Genomic DNA, 21,459 nt, shown 5'->3' with positions numbered 1-21,459 from the left:
CTCCTTCTAGCCGAACTCAACACAATTCCAGGTAAAATATCCACAGCAAGGTACGCGTGTGCACAACTGATGTGGGACGCCCTTCTGTATGCTGTGACTATGTGTCGCTTTTATTGGTTGATGAAGAAAGCTGCTTTGGCCTAGCACAGGGCAGAATAGAGCCAGATGGGAAATCCAAGCATAGATAGAGGTGAAAGGAAGGCGGGTTTGAGAGAGACGCTAGCAGCAGCCAGAGAAGCAAGACTTGAGGTAACAAGCCATGAGCCTCGTGGTAAAATATGAACTGAGAGAAACGGGTTAATTTACATGTAAGAGCTAGGTAGTAACAAACCCAAGCCATGGGCCAAATAATTATAATTAATATTAAGCCTCTGAATGATTATTTTATAAGCGGCTGCAGGACCGGGCGGGACACAGCAAAGTTTCTGGCTATACACAACCAACCATTCTCCAAAAGACAGCTTCTTAGAAGCCTTCATTCCCTTCATTTCCACTTGAGCAGCAGAGAGCCCCAAACGACACCCAAGACACACAATGCAGGACGGACACTCAGCTTCTCTACCTCTGCTATGACTGGAGTCTCCAAAAAGCTTACATGCTACAGGATTTTAAATAAGACCTCCTTCCTTCCTCCTTCCACCTTCTTCCTTCTGTCTGTCTGTCTTTCCTTCCTTCCTTTCTGTTTTGACAAGGTTTCATGATGTAGCTGGCCCCAAATCCACAACCTGTGCCTGTCTCCTGCGTGCCGGGACCATAGAGGAGCCGCAAAGCTGGGCTAAGTCAGACAGTCTTCCACTGGTGTCTGGCTCTATTTTCCTGCCTATCGCTCTTGCTTCATCTTCTTCTCGGGTTTTCTGAAGCGCCCCACTCTCTTTGCTAATATTCGACATCTAATCTGTTCTTTTGCTGAGGGGGGGTAGTGGTGACTGAACCCAAGGCTCGAGCATGCTAAGGACGTGGCCTGCCAAGGAACTTCAGCCTGCTGACTTCTCAGCGAGTTACAAAATCAAACCCCCAAGCGCTCTCTCCAATCTGTTGGTGTTCCCCTCCCTCGGCAGGGCTCTAAAAGCAGAGCCTGCGACTGTATGTGAACAGCTCCTGAACCCCTCGCTGGCCTTCGTACCAGAGCTGGCTTTTCCACCTTAGCTGAGCCTGTCCCTACACTGACAGATTAATGGTCTCAATATAAGATTCCACTGCTGCCTACAGATCACATCTTTAACTCCTTAGCCTGATAAACTTTATCTTCCAATCTTGTTTCCCCTCTATCAGTTCCTCCACATCTCCAACAGGGAATAAAGGTGGATGGTCCTGGAGACATGGGAAAAACAGAGCCAATCCCTGCTTGAGAGGAGCCTTCAGTCAGGTGGAAGGAGCGGGCAAATAAATAAACACAGTAAAGCTTTCCTCGGCGTCAGGTAATCAGCGTCTACCGCTCTCTCTGTGAAACGAACTGCCCCTCATCCAGGCCATGGGGAACAAGCACTCAGAGTGAACCATCCCTGTCATGGCTCTCAAACTTCTCATCCATGTGAGACTAAGTCAGCCAGACGTGCTCCTAAACACGTACGCCAGCTGTGCGTGCTGACATTACAGACCCTCAGCACACAGGTAAACTAATGAGAGATAGGTGCCAAAGTAGAAGATGGTTCTGTATAGTTCCGCTTTGATGCAGCCTTTTAAACGAAAAGCTATGTTTAAATACCACTTCTGGACCCCAGAATGTCCCCTCTACCTCTCCTAAGTTCCCGGCAGGGTGGGGATGGGGCATCTGAGTTCCCCACAGGGTGGGGGTTGCCTCTGTTGAGTCCGTGGCTCCACCTGCCTCTTTCACACGCTGCTCACTGCTCAGACTAAAAGTGATTTGTGCAGGAATCTAATTTCTTTCATTAAACTACAGATAACCCAAGGGCAACTCCATCTCTGCTTCTTTCACAGTGTGAAGCTCAGAATTCTGTGTGTGGAAGATGGCCGAGGAATGCTGGCCAAGCGAGCTTTAAAGATAAATTTCAGACAGCAACGCCAACACTTGTAATCGTTAAGAGAAAGTGATTCTTAAGTTTCCCCTTATTTTCCATTCCAGAGTCATCTAGGGTACATGTCCAGTCTGGTTTCCCTAGGCAAATGCTGTAGTCATATACCAGGGCATGTGCCCCGTCTGGTCTCCCTAGGCATATGCCTTGGTACATATACCAGGGCATGTGCCCTGTCTGGTCTCCCTAGGCATATGTTTTAGTACATATACCAGGGCATATGCCCTGTCTGGTCTCTCTAGGAGTATATTCTAGTACATATAAGAGGAAACTCCTCTTCAGGAAGTTTTGCAGAAATGAACCACATCTAGCAACCAGCAGAACCCCTCAGTCCCTGCCATTCCACAGTTGGCTTTAAACACTCACCCAAGGTCATTAAGATTTACCCACGGGCGTTTGAAGCACACCTCATGAGTGATGGGGGTGAAGGCAATATCTACCCAGGGAAGCAACTTATAACACAGCCACGCATAGTTTAAAGCACTCCCCGCACACATACAAGACATCTTTGGACAATTCAGAAAAGACCCAAAAATCAGGCATCGCTACTTACAGTGACCCATCTTTGACTTAAGGCAATGCAAGCATTCGTCAGAGTCATATCATAACTGCAAAGATGAAAAGATATTAAAGGTTACATTTTATACACAAATGTATCCTGCATAAACGCAGTTTTATGCTATATAAAATGCTTAACATTTAAAATCTCTTTGAAGCTAAAGAGCTCATCAGTGTTAGAAGGAGGACGTCCACTCAAGTCACCTAGGAAGTCCCCAAATCCCATTGGGTACTGTACTGAATAGCATACAAAGAAAGCTCTGGCTGTCCTCCGCAGAGAACACAAAAGCATCTCACACACCCGAGAGGGGCTCGGGATGGGAAGAGCACACCTAGTGCTCTCTGCCTGGCGGTGACAGCTCCAGGCACTCACGGTGGCACGGAGAACACCAGGTCCCCATGCTCAGGCCTTCTGCTTTGTGTTATTCCAAACCTTTCATCACCTAGCAAATCTACAGGCAGGCCAGGTCACAGGCACTGTTCCAGACGCCAGACCTGAGAGTCCAAGGTTACCATGTGAGAACCTCATCCCTTTCTTTATGGAAGGTGGGATTAACCATTAAGCAAAACAAGCTATGTGGGTATGTCAGTACGTGTGTACTCCCAACCTGAATGTCGTTCTTGCAAAACATCCCTCTTTGTTTAATCTAAACATTAAGCCTCTTTGCTGAGAAAGGCTTATCAGCGACAAGAGACACACTCACTGCTGTTGGGCTTTTCCATTTTTCTATTATTCTCCCATTCTTTTCTAGAATGGGAACCCATTCACAATTCTTTTGGGTTCACTCACAAGTCTTTTTTGTCTTCATGGGTACATAATCACTGTAGTTGGCTGCCCTTGGCCTCTGGTGGGAAGTCCATCCTGAGCGCTCTATGTTTGAAATCTGAAATGTCCTCCAAAGCCTCGCTTGGCCCTTAGCTGGTGTGCTATTTAGAAGTGGCTAGACTATGAGGATCAGGCTGTTAGGAGGGGAGGCTAACGTGGAAATAGGTCTCTGTCTGCCCCAGTACCACCTTCTCTTGTGTTCTATCTACTTCATCACAGACAGAACCATGACCCCAGATGGAAATATGCCCAAACTAGATCTTCTCAAATCGTGTCAGGAATTTTGTTCAGCAAAGACAGCTGAGTAACACTAGAGCCAAGCAGCTACTATACTGTCATATGGTAGTCAGGCAAGTGAGAGGAGAGGCCTGCCACTCCCCAGGCTGTAAGACACCTCCTCAGCACTGATTTCTTTATTTAAGATTTATTCATTTACTATGTACACAGGCACCAGATCTCATTATAGATGGTTGTGAGCCATCATGTGGTTGCTGGGAATTGAACTCAGGACCTCTGGAAGAGCAACCAGTGCTCTTAACCTCTGAGCCATATCTCCAACCCCAGCACTGATTTCTTAAACACTGAGACAGTGGGAAAGGTTTGGCTGGTGTCTTTCTTAGTGTTCCGAAACTTCCTTCTCAGTACGGATTAGTTTAGGGAAACGAAATAATCTCTACTCATAGAAAAGCCCTAGGAGAAGCAACGTGCAAACCAGATTTGAGCCTTACTCTCACGGTGTGCACCACGAAGCAAAAGGAATTCAGTCACACCCGCAAACGCAAAGATGCAGAACACAGCGCCCGGCAACTCTCAAATGCAAGATCTGACCTGTACCTCCAAGAGGAAGCAGTTCCTAAACTGATGTTGGAATTATCCGTGCAGAAGCAAGCGTGTGTCTGAGCACAAAGCGAGTATCTGAGAGGCCCTAGCCTTCCAGCCTGACTGAAGCGGAGAGCATGTCAGGAGCTACGTAGTCCCTATTGTTAAGTTGGGAGCATAGGCCCCAGCCCCTTGCATCTATCCCAGCCTCCAGGCCTCAGAGTTTGTATTGGTCTGGACTCCAAAACCCAGGATGCCAGGTCCTGACCCCCCTACCCAGGGTCAGGACCACTCACACAGAGCATTTAAATAAACTTCCCAAAGAGGAACACATGGTCTCTTTTCCTTCCTCCCCATAGTGGTCGCTTTTGCGGCCTCCAGTTTCCCCTCGGGGCCACCTGAGAGCGCAGAACTCCCATTAAACCTGGATATTTCTTAATTTGGCTTGTTTTGATTTGGCTTGATTGGGAATTTTGCGTCGGCAGAGAGCTCGCATTAGGAAATATTCCTAGCACCTATGAAAGGAAGGATTTGGCTTACTCTTTCCTAAGGCCCTCATCACCCTCATGTGGAAACTCAGCACTGAGGAATACTCTCAATCAATTCAACAGATCTGTTTGTTAACCATGGAAACGGCTTTTGGCTTTGGGAGTGGGGAAGGTCTAGAAACCTAAGCCCCCTGCTCTCTTTGCTGACTGGTAATGGTTTAAGAAGAGCATATGGTCCTTCCAGATACTCTGAGAGCTCTGGGGTTAGGGGTCTCCAGCCAGCAGCCCTCGGCCACATGTCCCGAGACGGCTGTGCTTGCAGCCTAACACATCCATAGCCGAGCGTGCCGCGTGGCAATGCCATGTGGCAATATCAAAAGGCTCCATACCCCTGGAGGAGCAGCGTCAAGGAAACAGGGTACTTACTTCGGTTTGACAGGAGGCAGGCCAGGAGAATAGAGCCAGGCATTCCAATCCACTTGATTGAGGAGATCCACCTGTGAACAGAAAGAGCCCCCAGTTCCTGAGAGGATGACTTTTCCTCAGGTCAAAACAAAACAAAAAAAAGAAAAAATGAGCATATGAAAACAAACTTGGAAGTCATCAAACACACAATTTACTCTACTCTGCCACATCACAATAACTTCTAAATCTCATTACTTTTTAAAATTAAGCAGCAGACCATCATTACGTCTACTTCTGGAATACAATGTGACATTTTGACATATGTAAATAACGTGGGATGATTGAATCTAGCTACTTAACATATACATTTAGTCTTCCCTAGTGTTATAAAAGAGAATTAAAACAGATAAACAAAATCCCATGGCAAATTCTGAACCAATACTATTATCAAGCAATTCAAGTAGCCTAGCAAATAGTTTATAAAGCTACACTGGGCACTGAAAACAAGAACTTAAAACCAACCTTATCTTTAAAGTGGGAATACAGGAAATCCTTCCAGTCATCAGTGGTTACACTCTTGTAGGAAAATTTCTCAACATAAGCCTTTAAGAATCCTAGAAACACCTCTAAGAGGAAAAGAGAAAAAAAAACTGAAAGAAATGAAGAAAAAGAAATCGATCCACAGAAAGGCAAGTCTCTGCCCTTTTTATTTATTTATTTATTTATTTATTTATTTATTTATTTATTTATTTATTTGGTTTTTCGAGACAGGGTTTCTCTGTAGCTTTGGAGCCTGTCCTGGAACTAGCTCTTGTAGACCAGGCTGGTCTCGAACTCACAGAGATCCGCCTGCCTCTGCCTCCCGAGTGCTGGGATTAAAGGCGTGCGCCACCGCCGCCCGGCTCTCTGCCCTTTTTAGCGGGTGACATTGTTCCAGTAACCACAGACAACAAAGAACACTCCGAGAACCATGGAGAGCTTCTGACAGTGAAGGAATGTTCAAGAAAGGAGGTGGGTCTCAAGCTGGGCCTTCGGAGTCTATGTGAGTCAATGCAGGCCAGGATGACGCAGTGAAGACACAGAGCAGGAATCACCCATGTTCTAAAGCAATCACCCTCACATGATGAGAAAGGAGGAGAGTAAGAGCCGACAGGCGGAGTGGAAGGGGAGGGAGGCGCCTTCAAAGGCAACCAGACCATCAGTATGAGGTCACGTGAAGGTTACACATCTATGTAAGAAAATATCACGAAAGCATTAAAAATATGAGATGGACTCATGCGTACTGAACTTAAAAACTTGAAAAGGCAGATATATAAGACAGCCAAACTTGGGGGCTGGAGAGATGGCTCAGCGGTTAAGAGCACTGCCTGCTCTTCCAAAGGTCCTGAGTTCAATTCCCAGCAACCACATGGTGGCTCACAACCATCTGTAATGAGATCTGGTGCCCTCTTCTGGCCTGCAGACATACATGTAGACAGAATATTGTATACATAATAAAATAAATAAATATATATATTTAAAAAAAAAAAAAAGACAGCCAAACTCTTGCACAAGGGGCTTATGCTCCAAGACTCCACAGATGCAGAAAGTCACACTTAGGACCCAAACCCTACTGTAGTACTGTCTTCCATACGGACAGACCTACGGTAAAATTTAACCGTACATGCGCCATGGGAAGAGGTTAAGAGCAATAACTAGGAACGAAGCAGAATCATTGTAACACACTGTGTAAAAGTCACATGGATAGTACCTCTCTCCAAACACTCTGAGCCGCTCGGGTTCTCAGGTGCCCTGCTGAGGTATCACAACACGTGTGTTCAAGGAACACTTGCTTTGTTTACTGAAGGCAAGGTAAATGATGCTAGCAATTCAGATATTCTAAAGTGGAGCCACAAGGCAAAAGGGGAGAGTCCTGAGTTAACAGGGAGGCGGAAGATCGTATGCTGAGGTCTTAAGACACAGTGAGGATGAAGCTAACTGTAAGGTGAGTTCATGTCCATGGAACATCGAAGAAGAAAAACGAGAATTGCAGTGACCGCCGGTAACTGCAATGGTAGGAAGTGGACCCACAGGTAAGAAAGAGCGACTGCGGATGCCTTATTTGGTTACTAAGATCTTTATATGTGTGTGACTGTTCATCTACACCTAGAGTAAAATCTGGAGCCACACAGATCTAACTACTAACGGGGTGACTCCGGGGCTGGGGAGGGAAGCGAGAGGTCTCATGTATCCCTCATAAGCTTCTGGATTATAGGAGGTTTGTCGGTGGGTATACGCTATTACCCTAATTCTTAGTATAATGGGATCTAAAGAAAGGTCAAGCCACATTATACAGATCGTGGGGTTGTGTAGAGTTTTAGGGATATTGGCAACAACAGAGAGCAACACGGATGCCTCCAGCAGAATGAACTGGAAGATGAAAAGAAACAGTTTAAACTTCATCTCCGTTCTTCACATCGCCCTCCAAAAGAAAAACAAAAAACAAAACAAAACAAACCAATAGAAACCCACCAAGCAGGCAATGCCAGCTACTTACCTGGTCCACCGAGAAGCTGCTCCAGGTAGAAGAGCAAGGCGAAGCCCTTCTCATAGGGAATGGAGGAATAGGCTACATCGGGGTCAACATCCTTCAGGTCAACCACGAGCTTGGTGAAGGGATGGGACTCCCCAAAAGTTTTTATCTGCAACCCAATGAAAGAAACGAGTGTCCTCATAGGAAGACCCGGCTCGCCGCGAGGTTGGGCGAACGCTTCGAGAAGCCTGTCTTACCGTATTCTGCAGCTCTCCCCAGCCTCCCAGAGCATGGAAATGTCTGAACTTCTCCCCAAACAATCGCCCACAGATGTGACGCTCTAAATAGACAGTATGGCCTTCGTTTAACCTGAAAGGGAACAAAACACGGGCACTGTCCCAGCGGAGAGGACTCGGCATTTTAATCAAGCAGGTATTCTCTTTTTGGTATTCCTAGGGAGGAGAGCAGACAGCACGGCCCCTACATGTCAGCCCCTACTGCCTAGAGGAGCCCCAGTCACCCGAGACACCAGCAAGCCCAGCCCAGCAGCTGGCAGCACAGAAAATTTAGAGGTAATTCTGTTTTTAACCAGCTCCTGTGTTAAAAAGAGGCAACGCCGGAAAGTATGTAGCAAGAATAAACTGCACACCAGACTGTATCTACCACTGTGACAAGAGCTGCAGAATTTTTTAAAGTTCTATCACTGTGCCCATAAGAAAGAGAAACGATATAAACACAGGACACGGTGTGTGGGGGATGAGGGGGAGCGGCAGAACAATGAACAATAGCAACTAATACACACACACACACAGAGAGAGAGAGAGAGAGAGAGAGAGACAGAGAGACAGAGAGACACAGAGAGAGAGAGAGGAGAGAGAGAGAGAGAGAGAGAGAGAGAGAGAGAGAGAGAGAGAGAGAGAAAAACAAAACATACCAAAAGTGATCCCAAGTTTTGTTGGTCACTAGGTTTCCTGTCCAGCTATGAGATATTTCATGCGCAATAACCTGAGGAAGCAGAGTTAAGCGATTAGCGGTCAGATCCGTTACCTCATCCTAAACCAAGTCCCCATTTAAATACTTCCTCTTAAATTCACATGACTCGATGTTTTTAAAAACATATTAGAGAATTACTTATTTCAGGGGAAAAAATGCAATTTAATCAAGGACCAAAAATGTATAGAATACTTTAAACAACTACCACCAAGAAAAAAAAAACCTAGACAATATTAAATTAAATGAGCATGTAAGTCGATTAAAATATTTCATACACAGGAAATAATATTTGCTTTTATGATCAAGTATCATTTATATCTGGCTAACCTTTCCTTTAATCTATTAAATCTAATTGCTGAAGAAGAGGACAACCCCAGTTTTATCTTACAATAATAGTTTCCTACTGAGACAGTAGACATTTTAAAACCTGCTTGAGGGCTAAGATTGTGACAAGAAGTTTTCACTTACATTGGAGAGTGACTTGTCACCTGCCTATAAAAAAGAAAAGAACATCTTAGTATTATCACCAGACGATGGACTGCAGCTGAAAGACACTCATTTTACATTTCAGGCGCTAACCTGATGGGCCACTGTTTGTCTACTGAGGGAACAGGGTCAAGAGACAAGGATTGAGAAAGCAGAAGGAGCAAGGCATGGTGGCGCACACCTTTAATCCCAACACTCAGGAGGCTAAGGCAGACAATCTCTGAGTTCAAGGCCAGCCCGGTCGACAGAGTGAGTTACAAGACAGCCAGGGCCACACAGAGAAACCCTGTCTCTAAACCAATCCCCCTCCCCAAACAAAACCAAACAAAAATCAGAGAAAGCAAAAGTAGCATTTCTTCTTCTTTCCCTAAGCACAGAAAACGTCTCAATACCAGAAAGGCTAATAGACTTCTCTCTAATTCCAGAGAACATTTCCCCATGCCTATCTTGCATATCTACCAATTTTTTCCCTTCTTGTTGTTTTCCTAGTGTGTGTGTATTTACATGTCTATGAGTGCATGTGTACATACACACATGTATGCATATGTGGAAGCCAAGGCTCTTCCACTTTTTTTTTTCCTTGAGGCAGGGTCTCTCAATCAAACCCAGAGCCTTCTGTTGCAGAGAGGCTGGGTAGGCAGCTTGTTCAGGGGATCTCAGATCTGCTTTCTGAGGGTGGAACTGCAGGCAGGCACAGTGGTGTGGGTTTGAGCAGGTCGGAGCTCTGTCCACACAAGGACTTTCAGCACTGACCGACACTCGGCTCCCTCCTTTCTTGTAATTCATAAGAAAGACAATTCATCCTGTCCAGTGTGTTCCATGGAGTATTCTAGTCTACTTACTGAGCTGCTAATTAAGTCCCTGCTTGATTCTCAGTAGGAGTCTAAGTAGCTTACGAGGGCTATAAAACAGCAATCTGTGGTAGGCTAATCTTCTCCTAGATGCTGGACAATGAGTTTTCTCTGACTGGCACCCGACTGCAAAGCAAAATGAAGTAGCTCCGGCTCCTTTGTCTAGATACATAATTCATCAACTGACTGCTGTTGCCGCTAACCTCAGCTTTTCAAAATGCCCTAAATATAACACTCCCTTTCCCCAAGGACCAAATAATTTTCCTTTGAAAAATGAAATTTTGATCACCACCACCAGTAATAAAATTAGAAACAGGGTTAGATAAATAAGAAAAATATATTCAAAAATATTACTAGGAGTCTAAGGTTCTTCCCATCTGTGTGTGCTTGCCGTGTGTACGTGTGTGTTCACGTGTGAACATGTGGAAGCCAGAGGACAACCTTAGCTGCTATTACTCAAGTACTGCCTACTTTGAATTTTGAGATGGTGTCTCTCATTGGCCCAGGGCTCATCAAGAAGGCTAGGGTGACTGGGCATTGCGCCTCAAGGATCTGTCTGTCTCTCTCTCTCTCCAGTCGAAGATTACAAGTGTGTACAACCATGCCCAGCTTTTTACATGGCTTCTGAGAGGTCAAAATCCTCTAAACTGTACAGCAAGCCCTTTGTCCACTGAGCAACGCCCCAGCCCCTCATCTAGGTTTACATTTGAGATCTCCATTAATGAAGAGAAATTTCTCACCAGAAGAGTGGGAGTGACGAACGTCAGACACGGGTTCTCCATGCCACCATAAGGGAAAGACGGGGGCAGAACCAAGAGATCGTACTGCCCCCACACGTAGGGCCCTCCCAGATCTTCCGCAATTTTAAGCATAGACTCGGTCTGAAAAATGAATGCACACGTATCTTCTCTTAATGGTCACAATGGTAACTTCTTGAAAGCAGAGTAGCTCTCTGTGAAGTCTGCGGGCTGAGAATCTGGACTGAAATGATAGACAGAAAGTCTCGACTGCCACCGCTCAGCGCATGAGCGTGCGCTGTTACCCAACGCATTACTCTCAAACCTTAGGTCTCCCGTCTATCCCGATTATTAGGAAGGCTATGTGTGACCAACCTCAGAAAATTCATAAGCAGACTTTTCCACCTGCTCCTTCTCGGACCACACCAGAGTTCTTGGACCAATTTGCCTGCAAAATGGAAAAGCTTCATCAAAAAGAAAAAAAAAATTCAAGTCAATTATTCACCTGGTCCTAAGAAAGACATGGACATTTTGTAATAACAAACCCTTACAAAGTAAGACTGGACTGCCCCTGTGCTCCCCGGGAGGGATATCTCAAGGCCAAACAGTTTGAGATAACAAACCCACTGTGAATCTTACAGCAAAAGCTTTGTCTGTAACTATCCATGAGACATGGTTAAAGGAAAACCAAGGCATGAGACATGACCCCAGGAGGTCAGCTTCCTGACTGCGTGCTAAGACCTCTGGGGATATGGGCTACTTTCTCGGTCTCACAATGCAGAAACCCAGTCAGAGATTGAACAACAATAACAACACCAATAGTAACAACAATAACAATAATAATCCTAGAACAGGGATAGATTACATACTTGGTTATGCTAGACACCCATGTTAAGAAATCAGTAGGAAAAAGAAGAAATAACACAGATGACCCTCGTGGACATCATGTTCAGTGAAATAAACAGGTCAGCAAAAAGCACCCGCTGCATGACTCTATTTATACACGGTAACTAACGAAGTTGCATCCCAGGCATAGAAAGAAAACAGTGGTTCCCAAGGGTGGAGATGCTTACGGGGGACGGGGTTTCAGTTCTGCAAGAAGCAGTTCAGCAGATCTGTTTCACAACAAGGTAGCCACATTTCATACCACTGAACCCCACTTAAAAATGGCCAACTCCGTGTCATCTGTGTGATTTTCACCATAATGATAAAAGCAAAATAGAAATCATAAAGTATAGCTATGGATCATCGGTTTCAGCTTAAAGCTTTGTGACCCCAAGCCTCCAGAGAAGACTTTACCACGGTACTCTGCCACCAAGACTGTGGTCTCTAGAACATCCTTCTAAACTCTGCTCTCCAGATACTTGCTGTGCAGGCTGAATATCTGCAGAACGCGTTAAAATACGAAATTCTAAGTTTTGGGTTAGAAGGCTTGAGAGAGCCTTCTTTCAATCATTTGTATTTTTTTAACTTTTAAAATTATATTATTATGTTGGGGGGGGTGCAGGTCACAAGGCACACATGGAGGTCAGAGGGCAACTTTGTAGACTTCGATTTCTCTGTTTGCCCTTACTCCAGGGACTGAACTCAAGCAAGACTGCAAGGCTTGCCTACAAGAGCCTTTACCCAGATCTGCATTTCTGGGAACTGCCAGGTTATGGTCTATAGAGCGATCAAAATCTATAATCAAAATGAACTTGTCTACAATTTAAAACTCTATCTGAGCTTCTCTAAAGCTGTCAGGCTGACACCTTGGACAATATACCACGTTCTACCCATCGACCCTGGCGGGAGTTCAACTTGTGTATGGTTTCATCTTTTCATAAACCTCCAGATTTGTGCACAAGTTCACCTGCTTTCCAAAGCTCCAACAACTAACGCGATCAGGTAGCACGGTATGGGAACCTGGAGGAGACAAAACACACACAGGGCATGCTGCGTCAGGAAGTAGAAACGGTGTAGGCCAGACAGGCCAGATTTAAAATCATGCAATTCTTTCAATCTCCAAGCCATCACTATGAACCTACTCTCTTTTGGGCCTTCTCAAATAGTTCAAATTGTAAGGGGCAAATCATTCAAACATATGATACAAAAACACTTCAAGACATCCGTCTCCTTTTTATTCTACAAAAGGGAGGGATACCAGCATGGAAACACCAAGACTGCACAAATTTAATCGGCACATTAAGCATTTCTCAAACAGTAACTGCTACGTACCAGATTCTTTTCCCTCATATTTTGGGATTTTTTTTCTTCCAACTTTTAAAATATTTTTCCCCTAAATACCCCCCTTTTTTGTTTTGTTTTGCTTTTTATTTTTTGTTTTTTTCAAGACAGGGTTTCCCTGTAGCTTTGGAGCCTGTCCTGAAGCTAGCTCTTGTACACCAGGCTGGCCTCAAATTCACAGACATCTGCCTGCCTCTGCCTCCCAAGTGCTGGGATTAAAGGCGTGCAAAACCACTGCCCGCCTAAATTCCTTTATGTTTAAAACCAGCAATAAGTAAATGCCAAAGCTATGATAACACAGGTCCTGAAAGGAAGCAACTATGTCCACTGTGAAGACAAGCAAGAAAACATGTCTCCCAGGTATACGGACAGTCCGTTCTGTTCATTTAAAGTCAACGATACGGGCTCAGTCCATCCTCGGCCGTGTCAGAAACTGTTCTTTCTGGGTAACCTCCCTCCACCCCCACTGACAGACTCTAGCCAGTGACATCACACTCTGAGGTGAGGAGGCAGTGAACAAATATGGATTGAAAAAAATAGGAAGCCTCCTTGGGCTGGATCCAGAAAGTGCAGCTAGGCCCTCCGGGCCATGCCTACCCAGCAACCTCTCTAGGTGCAACCAAAGGGAAGAGGGGCTGCTGGGTAAAGTCTCCCGTGTTCCCAGAGTTCCTGGACAGGTGCAGCTTCTTGGAAGGTCACTACCAACTGAGGCAGAGTGTAGACACGGATCTGACCGTACCCTCTGGTTGAATCTGTATATCTTCCTGCTGGGGTCGTCTGGGTCAGGCTCTTCTCCATCACGAATTGCACTCATGAGAGCTACCAGTTCTTTGGGGACAGATACCTAATCCAGAGAAAAAAGTCATTTGCAATTATACAGTTGGGGGGGGGGTGGTTGTCTATGCCTCTTAACCCGAAAATGTAAAATGACTTTTTCACCACTTCTTGACTATCTCCACAATACACAGACTCTGAGCTTAAGAAGCACAAACGCCGAGTTTTATAAAAAGGATCGGCAACATGTTAGCAATAAAATGTGATGAATCTTTCCACTTACCAAGAATATTAAGAGCAGGGTTTGGGGAGAAGCTACGTTAGGAACACCAATCCTGTTAGCTACTAACTGCAGGGACTCCCTGATCCTCAGCTCCCCAACAAATATGGGCAAAATGTCACAGGTCTATTGCAAGAAATCAATAATAAGCCGGGCGGTGGGCACATGCCTTTAATCCCAGCACTCGGGAGGCAGAGGCAGGCGGATCTCTGAGTTCGAGGCCAGCCTGGTCTACAAGAGCTAGTTCCAGGACAGACTCTAGAAACTACAGGGAAACCCTGTCTCGAAAAACCAAAAAAAAAAAAAAAAAAAAAAAAAAAAAAAAAAAAAAAAAAAAAAAAAAAAAAAAAATCAATAATAAAAACAAAGAGACCAGCAGCACTGTGAGTGAAAATGGCGGCCAATAACTGTTCCCTTCACGGCCCCAAACAATCTCAAAAGACAACAGACTACGCATGGCAGGGCAGAAGAGATGACTTTGGCCATTTTACATTTAGAACTTGGAGATACAAAAAGTATTTTCTGAGGCGGGTAACTACAACTTTGGCTGAAAGCCATGAAATCATTCTTTCTGGGAGTCACAAAACAGAGGGTCACTGATGTGTGTCCCCTACCCCTGGAATGCAGAACACTTCAGGTGAGAGTGAGCTAGCATGCGTGAACTCTAGCACGAGTGTGACCTGCCTTGTTCTTGCAGGAATCAGGTCCCAACTATAACAGAGCCAGGCATGGGACGGAGTTCGAGCCGGAGTCAATCAGCAGAGGCCGGTTTCAGATCCTGTCATCATTCAGGTAATGACATGTTCATGGGACAACGGTGGCACTCAGACACTGACTGGCAGTTTGTGACCTTCATTAGGACTTGCTCAAGGTCACACAATTTGGCGGTATAGTGTGGGAAGTCCTTCTGTCTATGTGTTGCTTTTATTGGATAATCAATAAATCTGTTTCGGCCAGTGGCTTAGCAGAATACAGCTAGGCAGGGAAAACTAAACTGAATGCTGGGAGAAAGAAGACATAGTCAGTGAGAAGCCATGTAGCCACCGCCGGGGACACACACCTGACACACCTGTGCTTGTCTCCCATGAGTAATACAGGTCTTCGTTTTATTTGCTTGGTCTAAGGAGATTCACCCTCTGGAACAGTGTTCATTAATTATAATCCAACCCCCACACCAAAGGACTGGCGGTACCAAAGCAGTGCCAGTGACAGAGAGGGACTGCACACGCATACATACATGCAGGCGCGTGCACACATGTGCATGCGTGCGCGCGCGCACACACACATACACACACACACACACACACACACACACACACGTGCATGCGCAAAGACAAGTTGGGAGATGTTGCCTGGGGCATCACGGCTGCAGAAGGCATTTTTAGGAAAGACGGTCTTAAATCTTCTCTTTAGACCTAGAATTTTAATTTCTTTTTTTAAAACGAGAGTAATATAATTTCCTCTTTTCATTCTTGCAATGTTTAACACTACCATTTTATTAGAGACCCAAAATGAGGCCCACAGACTCAGTAGGCTCCTTTTAAGTACAATATTTTTGACACTTGAATAGACTCCTTTATCATTCATCCCACCCTTACGTATTTAACGCAGCTGAGAGTCTGTGGCGCTTACCTCGGCGGTGTAGGTTAATTTCACAGAAGGAGTGTCTTGGCACGGGAGGACGGCTCTGCAGTGGATGGCCTAGAGGGGAGAAGATAAAGAAACAGCTACTCCCTTTCCTCGCAGATCAACTTATACTTAAACAACTAAAATCACAGCGTTCATTTCGCACATCTTCTTCCTAACGGTTAAAATAGTTTTTGTATCTCGTGGGATCTTTTAGAGTAGGGAAAAGCGAAAACTGATCTGTGGATTTAAATAATCAGATCTAGGGTTGGGAAGCTGGCTCAGAGGGTAAAATGCTTGTTAGGCAACCTGAGGACCTGAATTTGGAACCCAGTACCCATGGTTTCCTTCCTTCCTTCCTTTTGGTTATTGTTTTGTTTTTGTAAAGCCAGGTCCTGTTGCACACTCCTGCATTCCCGGTACAGGGGAGGTGGAGGCAGAAAGATCACTAGACCTCACTGGCTTATCAGTCTAGCCAAGTTAACAAGTTCCAGGTTTAATGAAACATCTTGTATCAAAATAATGATGATGGTGATTATTTTATTAGTAGTATTATTATAAGACAGCTAAGAGACTGAAGAAAACCCCTGATGACAATCTCTGGCTTCCATATACTCCCATGTACACACACACACACACACACACACACACACACACCTCTTCTTTTCTTTATCCCTGGTGAACCTTCACAGGTTGAAACGAGGCATAATCTGTCCTGTACTGAGGATAGGTATATAGACAGGGAGACTCACAGGATCTCTGAGGGAGCAGGGCTCTACTGTGAAACAAATTTGTAAGTTTATCACACTGTCTAGGTGTGTCACCAGGAACATGAAGCTCCCAGGGCTCAAAACGACCTACAGCAACAAGCCCTGAGAGTCCTTGTTTTCTGTAGTGAAAATCTAACAGGGTGTCAGTGTCTTCAGGAAAATAACTCGAGGAAGGTTTTGTCTGGACATACCCATCTGCAGAGACTTGGGAAGTAAAAACGAGAGAAAGGCAAGAGAGCAGCATTGCCCAGGACCATCCAGACAGGCCCAACATTATATGCTCTGCAGTGTCCCTGTGTCCCCACCTCTACTAGCTGGAAACACGATTTCATTTTATAAACTGCCTGTGTCTGATCTATTACTACTAAGCAAAGAAGCCAGGCTTTGTTAGGACACTGTGCTGTGCTTAAGGGAGTATTCCTACTAATACCCTGCTCCAAAGCTGCTAAAAAATCCTCGACTTCCTTAAAATCCCCAGATGCTACTCAACACGTTTTCTTTAAAAACAGCCATCATGATACCTAACATAGTCCTTTATGTGCTGGTTTTAACCATAAAACGAAAATTTGAAAAACTCCCCAGACTCCACTAAAACACAGTTTGAAAATGTCATAGCTAGCCAGGCATAGTGGTGTCCACTTTTAACTCCAGCACTCCAGAGGCAGAGGCAGGATGATCTCTGAGTCTGAGGCCAGCCTGGGCTACAGAACAAGTTCCAAGACAGTAGGGGCTACAGAGAGAAACCCTGTCTTAAAAACCAAAAGAGAGAGAGAAAAAAGAAAAGATTAAAAAAAAAAAAAGAAGAAAATGTCATAGCTAATACCTGACACACTGATTTTGAAAATCAAAGTGAATTACGCATACACGCGCATACATGAACTTGCTGCCACCACCACCACAGACTCAAGTCTCTCATATTTAGAGGATTCCTCAAAAAAAACAAAAAAAAAAACCAAAAAAAAAAAAAAAAAAACCTTGAGGGACGGAGTGAAACGATTGTCACTCCTGCAGAGGACGCTTGTTCAGCTGTCCACACCTACATGCCAGCTAGCAACCGCCTGGAACTGTAGCTAACTGCAGTTCCAGAAATGAAGGCTCTCTTCTGGCCTCCACGGCCACTGCACACACGTGGTACACAGCCACAAGCAGGCAAAAAACACCCATCCACATTAAATAAAATAAACAAACCTTTAAAAATATGTAATGCTGGGCTATAGCATAGCCAGACGCATTGACTGGTTCTCGTCTCACAAAGCAGGCTCCCAAGAGCACACTGCTAGAGCAGACGTCTCGCCAGGATGCGGACAGGTGGCCTGGCCACACTGCAGCATTGTTATATGCATTTCGCCGGCTAAATCAAACTTGGGTAAGGAAACAGCTGTGGACAACAGCTGGAGGCATCAATCCTATCACATCTGCACACTGCCAGTCAACCGCAACAAATTCTTGAACCTGCCTGGAATCTGTTTCCTGTCCTTTAAACACTACCAGTAAAAGTCTGGAACAAAACACTTAAAAGTTTACATCCTTGGGATAATTCACAGGCATCGCATCTCTTGTTAGGTTTACCTTACGGACGCTCTATGAGAAATACTGACTGAAAATCAGCTATTAGGAAGTGATACCGGGTCCACGACTTGTATGGTCTTATATTCTTGCCTAATAACTTTTTATCTCTTTCAGGACATTTTCTGTAGGTTTTGTTTGCTTGTTTTGGTGTGTGTGTGTGTTGTGTGTATGCACGTTTGTCTGTTTGCTGAGACAGAGTCTCACGTAGCCCAAGCTGGCCTCTGATTAGCTCTGCAACCAAGCAAGGGCAGCCATGTACTTCCCATCCTCCTGCTTCTGCACACTTACCGAGAGCTGGAAACAGGAACATGCACCACCACAGCCAATTCATGTGCTGCTGGGGGCCCAACCCAACACTTCAAGTTAGCTACGGCCCCAGCCCTCTTCCAGAGAATTTTCTTAGGTTAAGAAGGTATTTCAAGTAGAGTCATACAAAGTAACTGTGTTTAAATTTAAATCATGCTTTGTCGTTTTATGCATTTTAAATTGACTCTGAGCTCAGCATGAAAGCTAGCACACAGGAGTATCAGGACGACTGGCTAAACAATGCGGAGCATCTGGCATGATGCCTGGAAACACGGTAAATGTTTAGCGAGGGGCTTTCTTTAGTCATAAGTGATTTGATTAACAGAATTAGGACTTTTTCTTCAGAAAATTTTTCTATTTATCCTTGTAATAAAGTATCTCTCTTTATAGAGGATTTATCCTTGTAATAAAGTATCTCTCATTATATTTATCCTTGTAATAAAGTATCTCTCATTATAGAGGATTTATCCTTGTAATAAAGTATCTCTCATTATAGAGGATTTATCCTTGTAATAAAGTATCTCTCATTATAGAGTATTTTAACTCTAGCTCTAGAATGTAAGGAAGTATTTGAAATCCTGTCATTTTAAAGGTATGTTTAATATATTTTACAACTAGGAATGCAATCTTTCGGGGTTCTCTTTTTCACTGGTAGCAGTTCTGCAATTAACACACAGGAATTTTGTTCATTAAATTTTCCTGCATTTTACAGCCATTTATTACATCCCTACTCCAGGGACAGGTGTATGCTAGGTGCTTGGGAACTGTACATAAGCCTTAAGTACTTCAACTTAGGCGGGTTGTTTCCAAGTCAAAGAAATCTGTATTAATAGCAAGATATATATACGAGAGTATACGTTGTCTTATACACTATGAAACAAAACAATGTGTTGTATAAGCCCTGCACCCTGCACATGCCAGGAACCTTCTGTCAGTCTCTGGGCAGCCTTACCTGGCACTGACTGAAGAGGTACGGGTGCTGCTTCCCAGAAGTCTGTTCAGGAGTGAGCCACTGAAGAGCGGATGACTGGGGAGAAGTCTCGTAGGAAATTTCTATAACAACCTCTTGATTTCTGCATGAGACAAACACTGATATTAATATGAGTATAATTACAAACCTTGCAGAATTTGAATTCAGAATACACGCAGGGAATAGCGTAAGTAATTCTCCTGAAGTCTCACTGACTCAGAGTGAGTTCCGGAGACGCAGCAGCTTACTTAAATCTGACTCTGACTTTGCTACCTGAGTGTCAGCCTGGCGTTTCTTTATCACTGCCGTACCAATGAACACATGATGGACCACACACTTTGCATCGGTGACATCATTTTGTCTTCTGTGACAGTGGGGAGGTCTGCCCTTACCTCAGCGGTGGGCGCCAGCACGTGACCAGTTCTGTTCTTGATGGTAAGTTCTGTAGTGAGGAGCTGTGGGCCAGCTTCCCGCCGCCCAGCTCCCAGCCACTGGCTAGCTTTATCCGAAATAATTACACGGAAACTGTATTCTTTTAAATACTGCCTGGCCCATTAATTTCAGCCTCTTACTCACATCTTGACTAACCCATATCTAATAATCTTTGTAACACCACAAATGGTGTCTTACCAGGAAAGATTCAGCATATCTGAACTGGCGGCTGGCTCCATCGCATCTCTCTCTGAGGAGAGGCAAGGCAGTCTGCCTAACTTAAGAGAGGCGTGGCATCTGACTGAGCCATCTACCTCACTTCCTTCTTTCTGTTCTGTCTACTCCACCCACCTAAGGGCCGGTCTATCAGATGGGCCAGGCAGTTTCTTTATTAATTATCCAATGAAATCATCAGATAGATAGAAGACACACCTACAGTAAGTCACATCAAGAGAAAGAAACGTGCAGAGTCATTTTTGTAGCTATAGAATCTAATAATTAAAAAATCCCTTTCTTGGGGCTGGAGAGAGGGCTCAGTGGTTAAGAGCTTTGCCTGCCTTTCCAAAGGTCCTGAGTTCAGTTCCCAGCAACCACATGTTGGCTCACAACCACCTGTAATGAGATTTGGTGCCTTCTTCTGGCCTGCAGGGACACATGCAGGCAGAACACTAAATATATAATAAATAAATCTTTAAAAAAATAAAAAAATAAAAAATCCCTTTCACCAAGACTAGAGGAAACAAAACCAGAGTTTCGGAAGGGCTAATAAGGAAGGAGGAGCAGGAGCTCTGGAGACAGGCAGCCCAACCCATATTGAAATCCTGACCCTGTCACTCACAGACCCTGTCCACTGGGGCAATGACCTGACCTCGACATACCAGTTTCTTCACCTGTAGAATGGGGCTAATGATGCAGCTGCCCAAGCTATGCTGCGTTTTCCTTCTCTTTCTTCAAGGCGAGGAGAAGCCATAGGGAAGATGGGAGGAGATCGCCCTTGTTTTAGGCTAATAGTTTCTACTTTCTCGCTCCCCAACCAAGTAGGGGGTAGGGTGTAAGCCTACCTAATGCTTCTGGCTACTATCTTCTTCCATATTTCTCTTTCAGTCCCCTTCCTCGTCTGCAAGTGCAGCTCCGGGGCAGAGGGGGGACTTAAGGAATTAAAGTCGACGCTTAAGCACTGATACTCAGAGTGGGTACAAAGTCAGCCTTTCTACGTCTGGTATCGCTCCGTCAGTCCCAGCAGCTGCCCTCTGGCACAGAGGTAGAGGGTGGCTTTCCATGCTCCCCACCACTCCGGGCATCTCCAGAAGTCGTTACCCAGTGTCCCGGTCACCAGGTTTCATGCACCTCCTTCCTTCAGTGTTTCAAGAACATACCATTTTTCACTGTCAAGACCAATGTGAACAGACCGCAGAACCGACTGCCAGCCACTACATAAACGTGCGTTAGAAACACAGAAATGATGCCTGAATCATTCTAAAACACTGTTTGCCACTACTCAGTCATAGGAAGCGGAGAAGGCAGCCATACTTGCTCAGGGCGATGGGCAGAGAGATTTCCATCGGTGACCCTTTGTACCCTTGTCTTTCTCCGAGGGTGTATTTGACTTCTTGTCCATTGATGACCACTTTCTCTATCGTCAGGTCTTTTGTATCCAAAGTCTAAAATCAACCAGAAGAAAACGGCTTTATGCATCACTCATAGAAATGAACAAGATGTAAGTTGACCACAGTGAGAATGAAACCAGCTACTTTCAGAGTAAAATCTGGAGGGAAACTACGAATTAAAGGCGTATGAT

At 44.8% G+C, this 21,459-nt stretch overlaps 1 protein-coding gene across 2 annotated transcripts in view; it reads right to left on the bottom strand.

Moving 5' to 3' along the window:
- Lta4h (leukotriene A4 hydrolase) overlaps window positions 1-21,459 on the bottom strand; it is a 32,962-nt gene that overhangs the window by 6,908 nt on the left and 4,595 nt on the right. For both annotated transcript variants that reach the window (XM_038314915.2, XM_038314914.1), the window contains exons 2-15: window positions 21,192-21,322; window positions 19,212-19,332; window positions 15,621-15,689; window positions 13,674-13,778; window positions 12,561-12,613; window positions 11,084-11,156; window positions 10,712-10,852; window positions 9,103-9,126; window positions 8,576-8,646; window positions 7,899-8,010; window positions 7,666-7,810; window positions 5,652-5,755; window positions 5,151-5,221; window positions 2,587-2,641 (exon numbers count right to left, since the gene is read on the bottom strand). In XM_038314915.2, the coding sequence (XP_038170843.1) occupies window positions 2,587-2,641; window positions 5,151-5,221; window positions 5,652-5,755; window positions 7,666-7,810; window positions 7,899-8,010; window positions 8,576-8,646; window positions 9,103-9,126; window positions 10,712-10,852; window positions 11,084-11,156; window positions 12,561-12,613; window positions 13,674-13,778; window positions 15,621-15,689; window positions 19,212-19,332; window positions 21,192-21,322 (1,275 nt within the window). The remainder of the gene's footprint in view (window positions 1-2,586; window positions 2,642-5,150; window positions 5,222-5,651; window positions 5,756-7,665; window positions 7,811-7,898; window positions 8,011-8,575; window positions 8,647-9,102; window positions 9,127-10,711; window positions 10,853-11,083; window positions 11,157-12,560; window positions 12,614-13,673; window positions 13,779-15,620; window positions 15,690-19,211; window positions 19,333-21,191; window positions 21,323-21,459) is intronic.

Source organism: Arvicola amphibius, chromosome 17 (assembly GCF_903992535.2).
Source record: "Arvicola amphibius chromosome 17, mArvAmp1.2, whole genome shotgun sequence".
Lineage (NCBI taxonomy): Eukaryota > Metazoa > Chordata > Mammalia > Rodentia > Cricetidae > Arvicola > Arvicola amphibius.
Note: the sequence above shows the minus strand (reverse complement) of the source record. Positions and strands in the feature narration are given on the sequence as shown.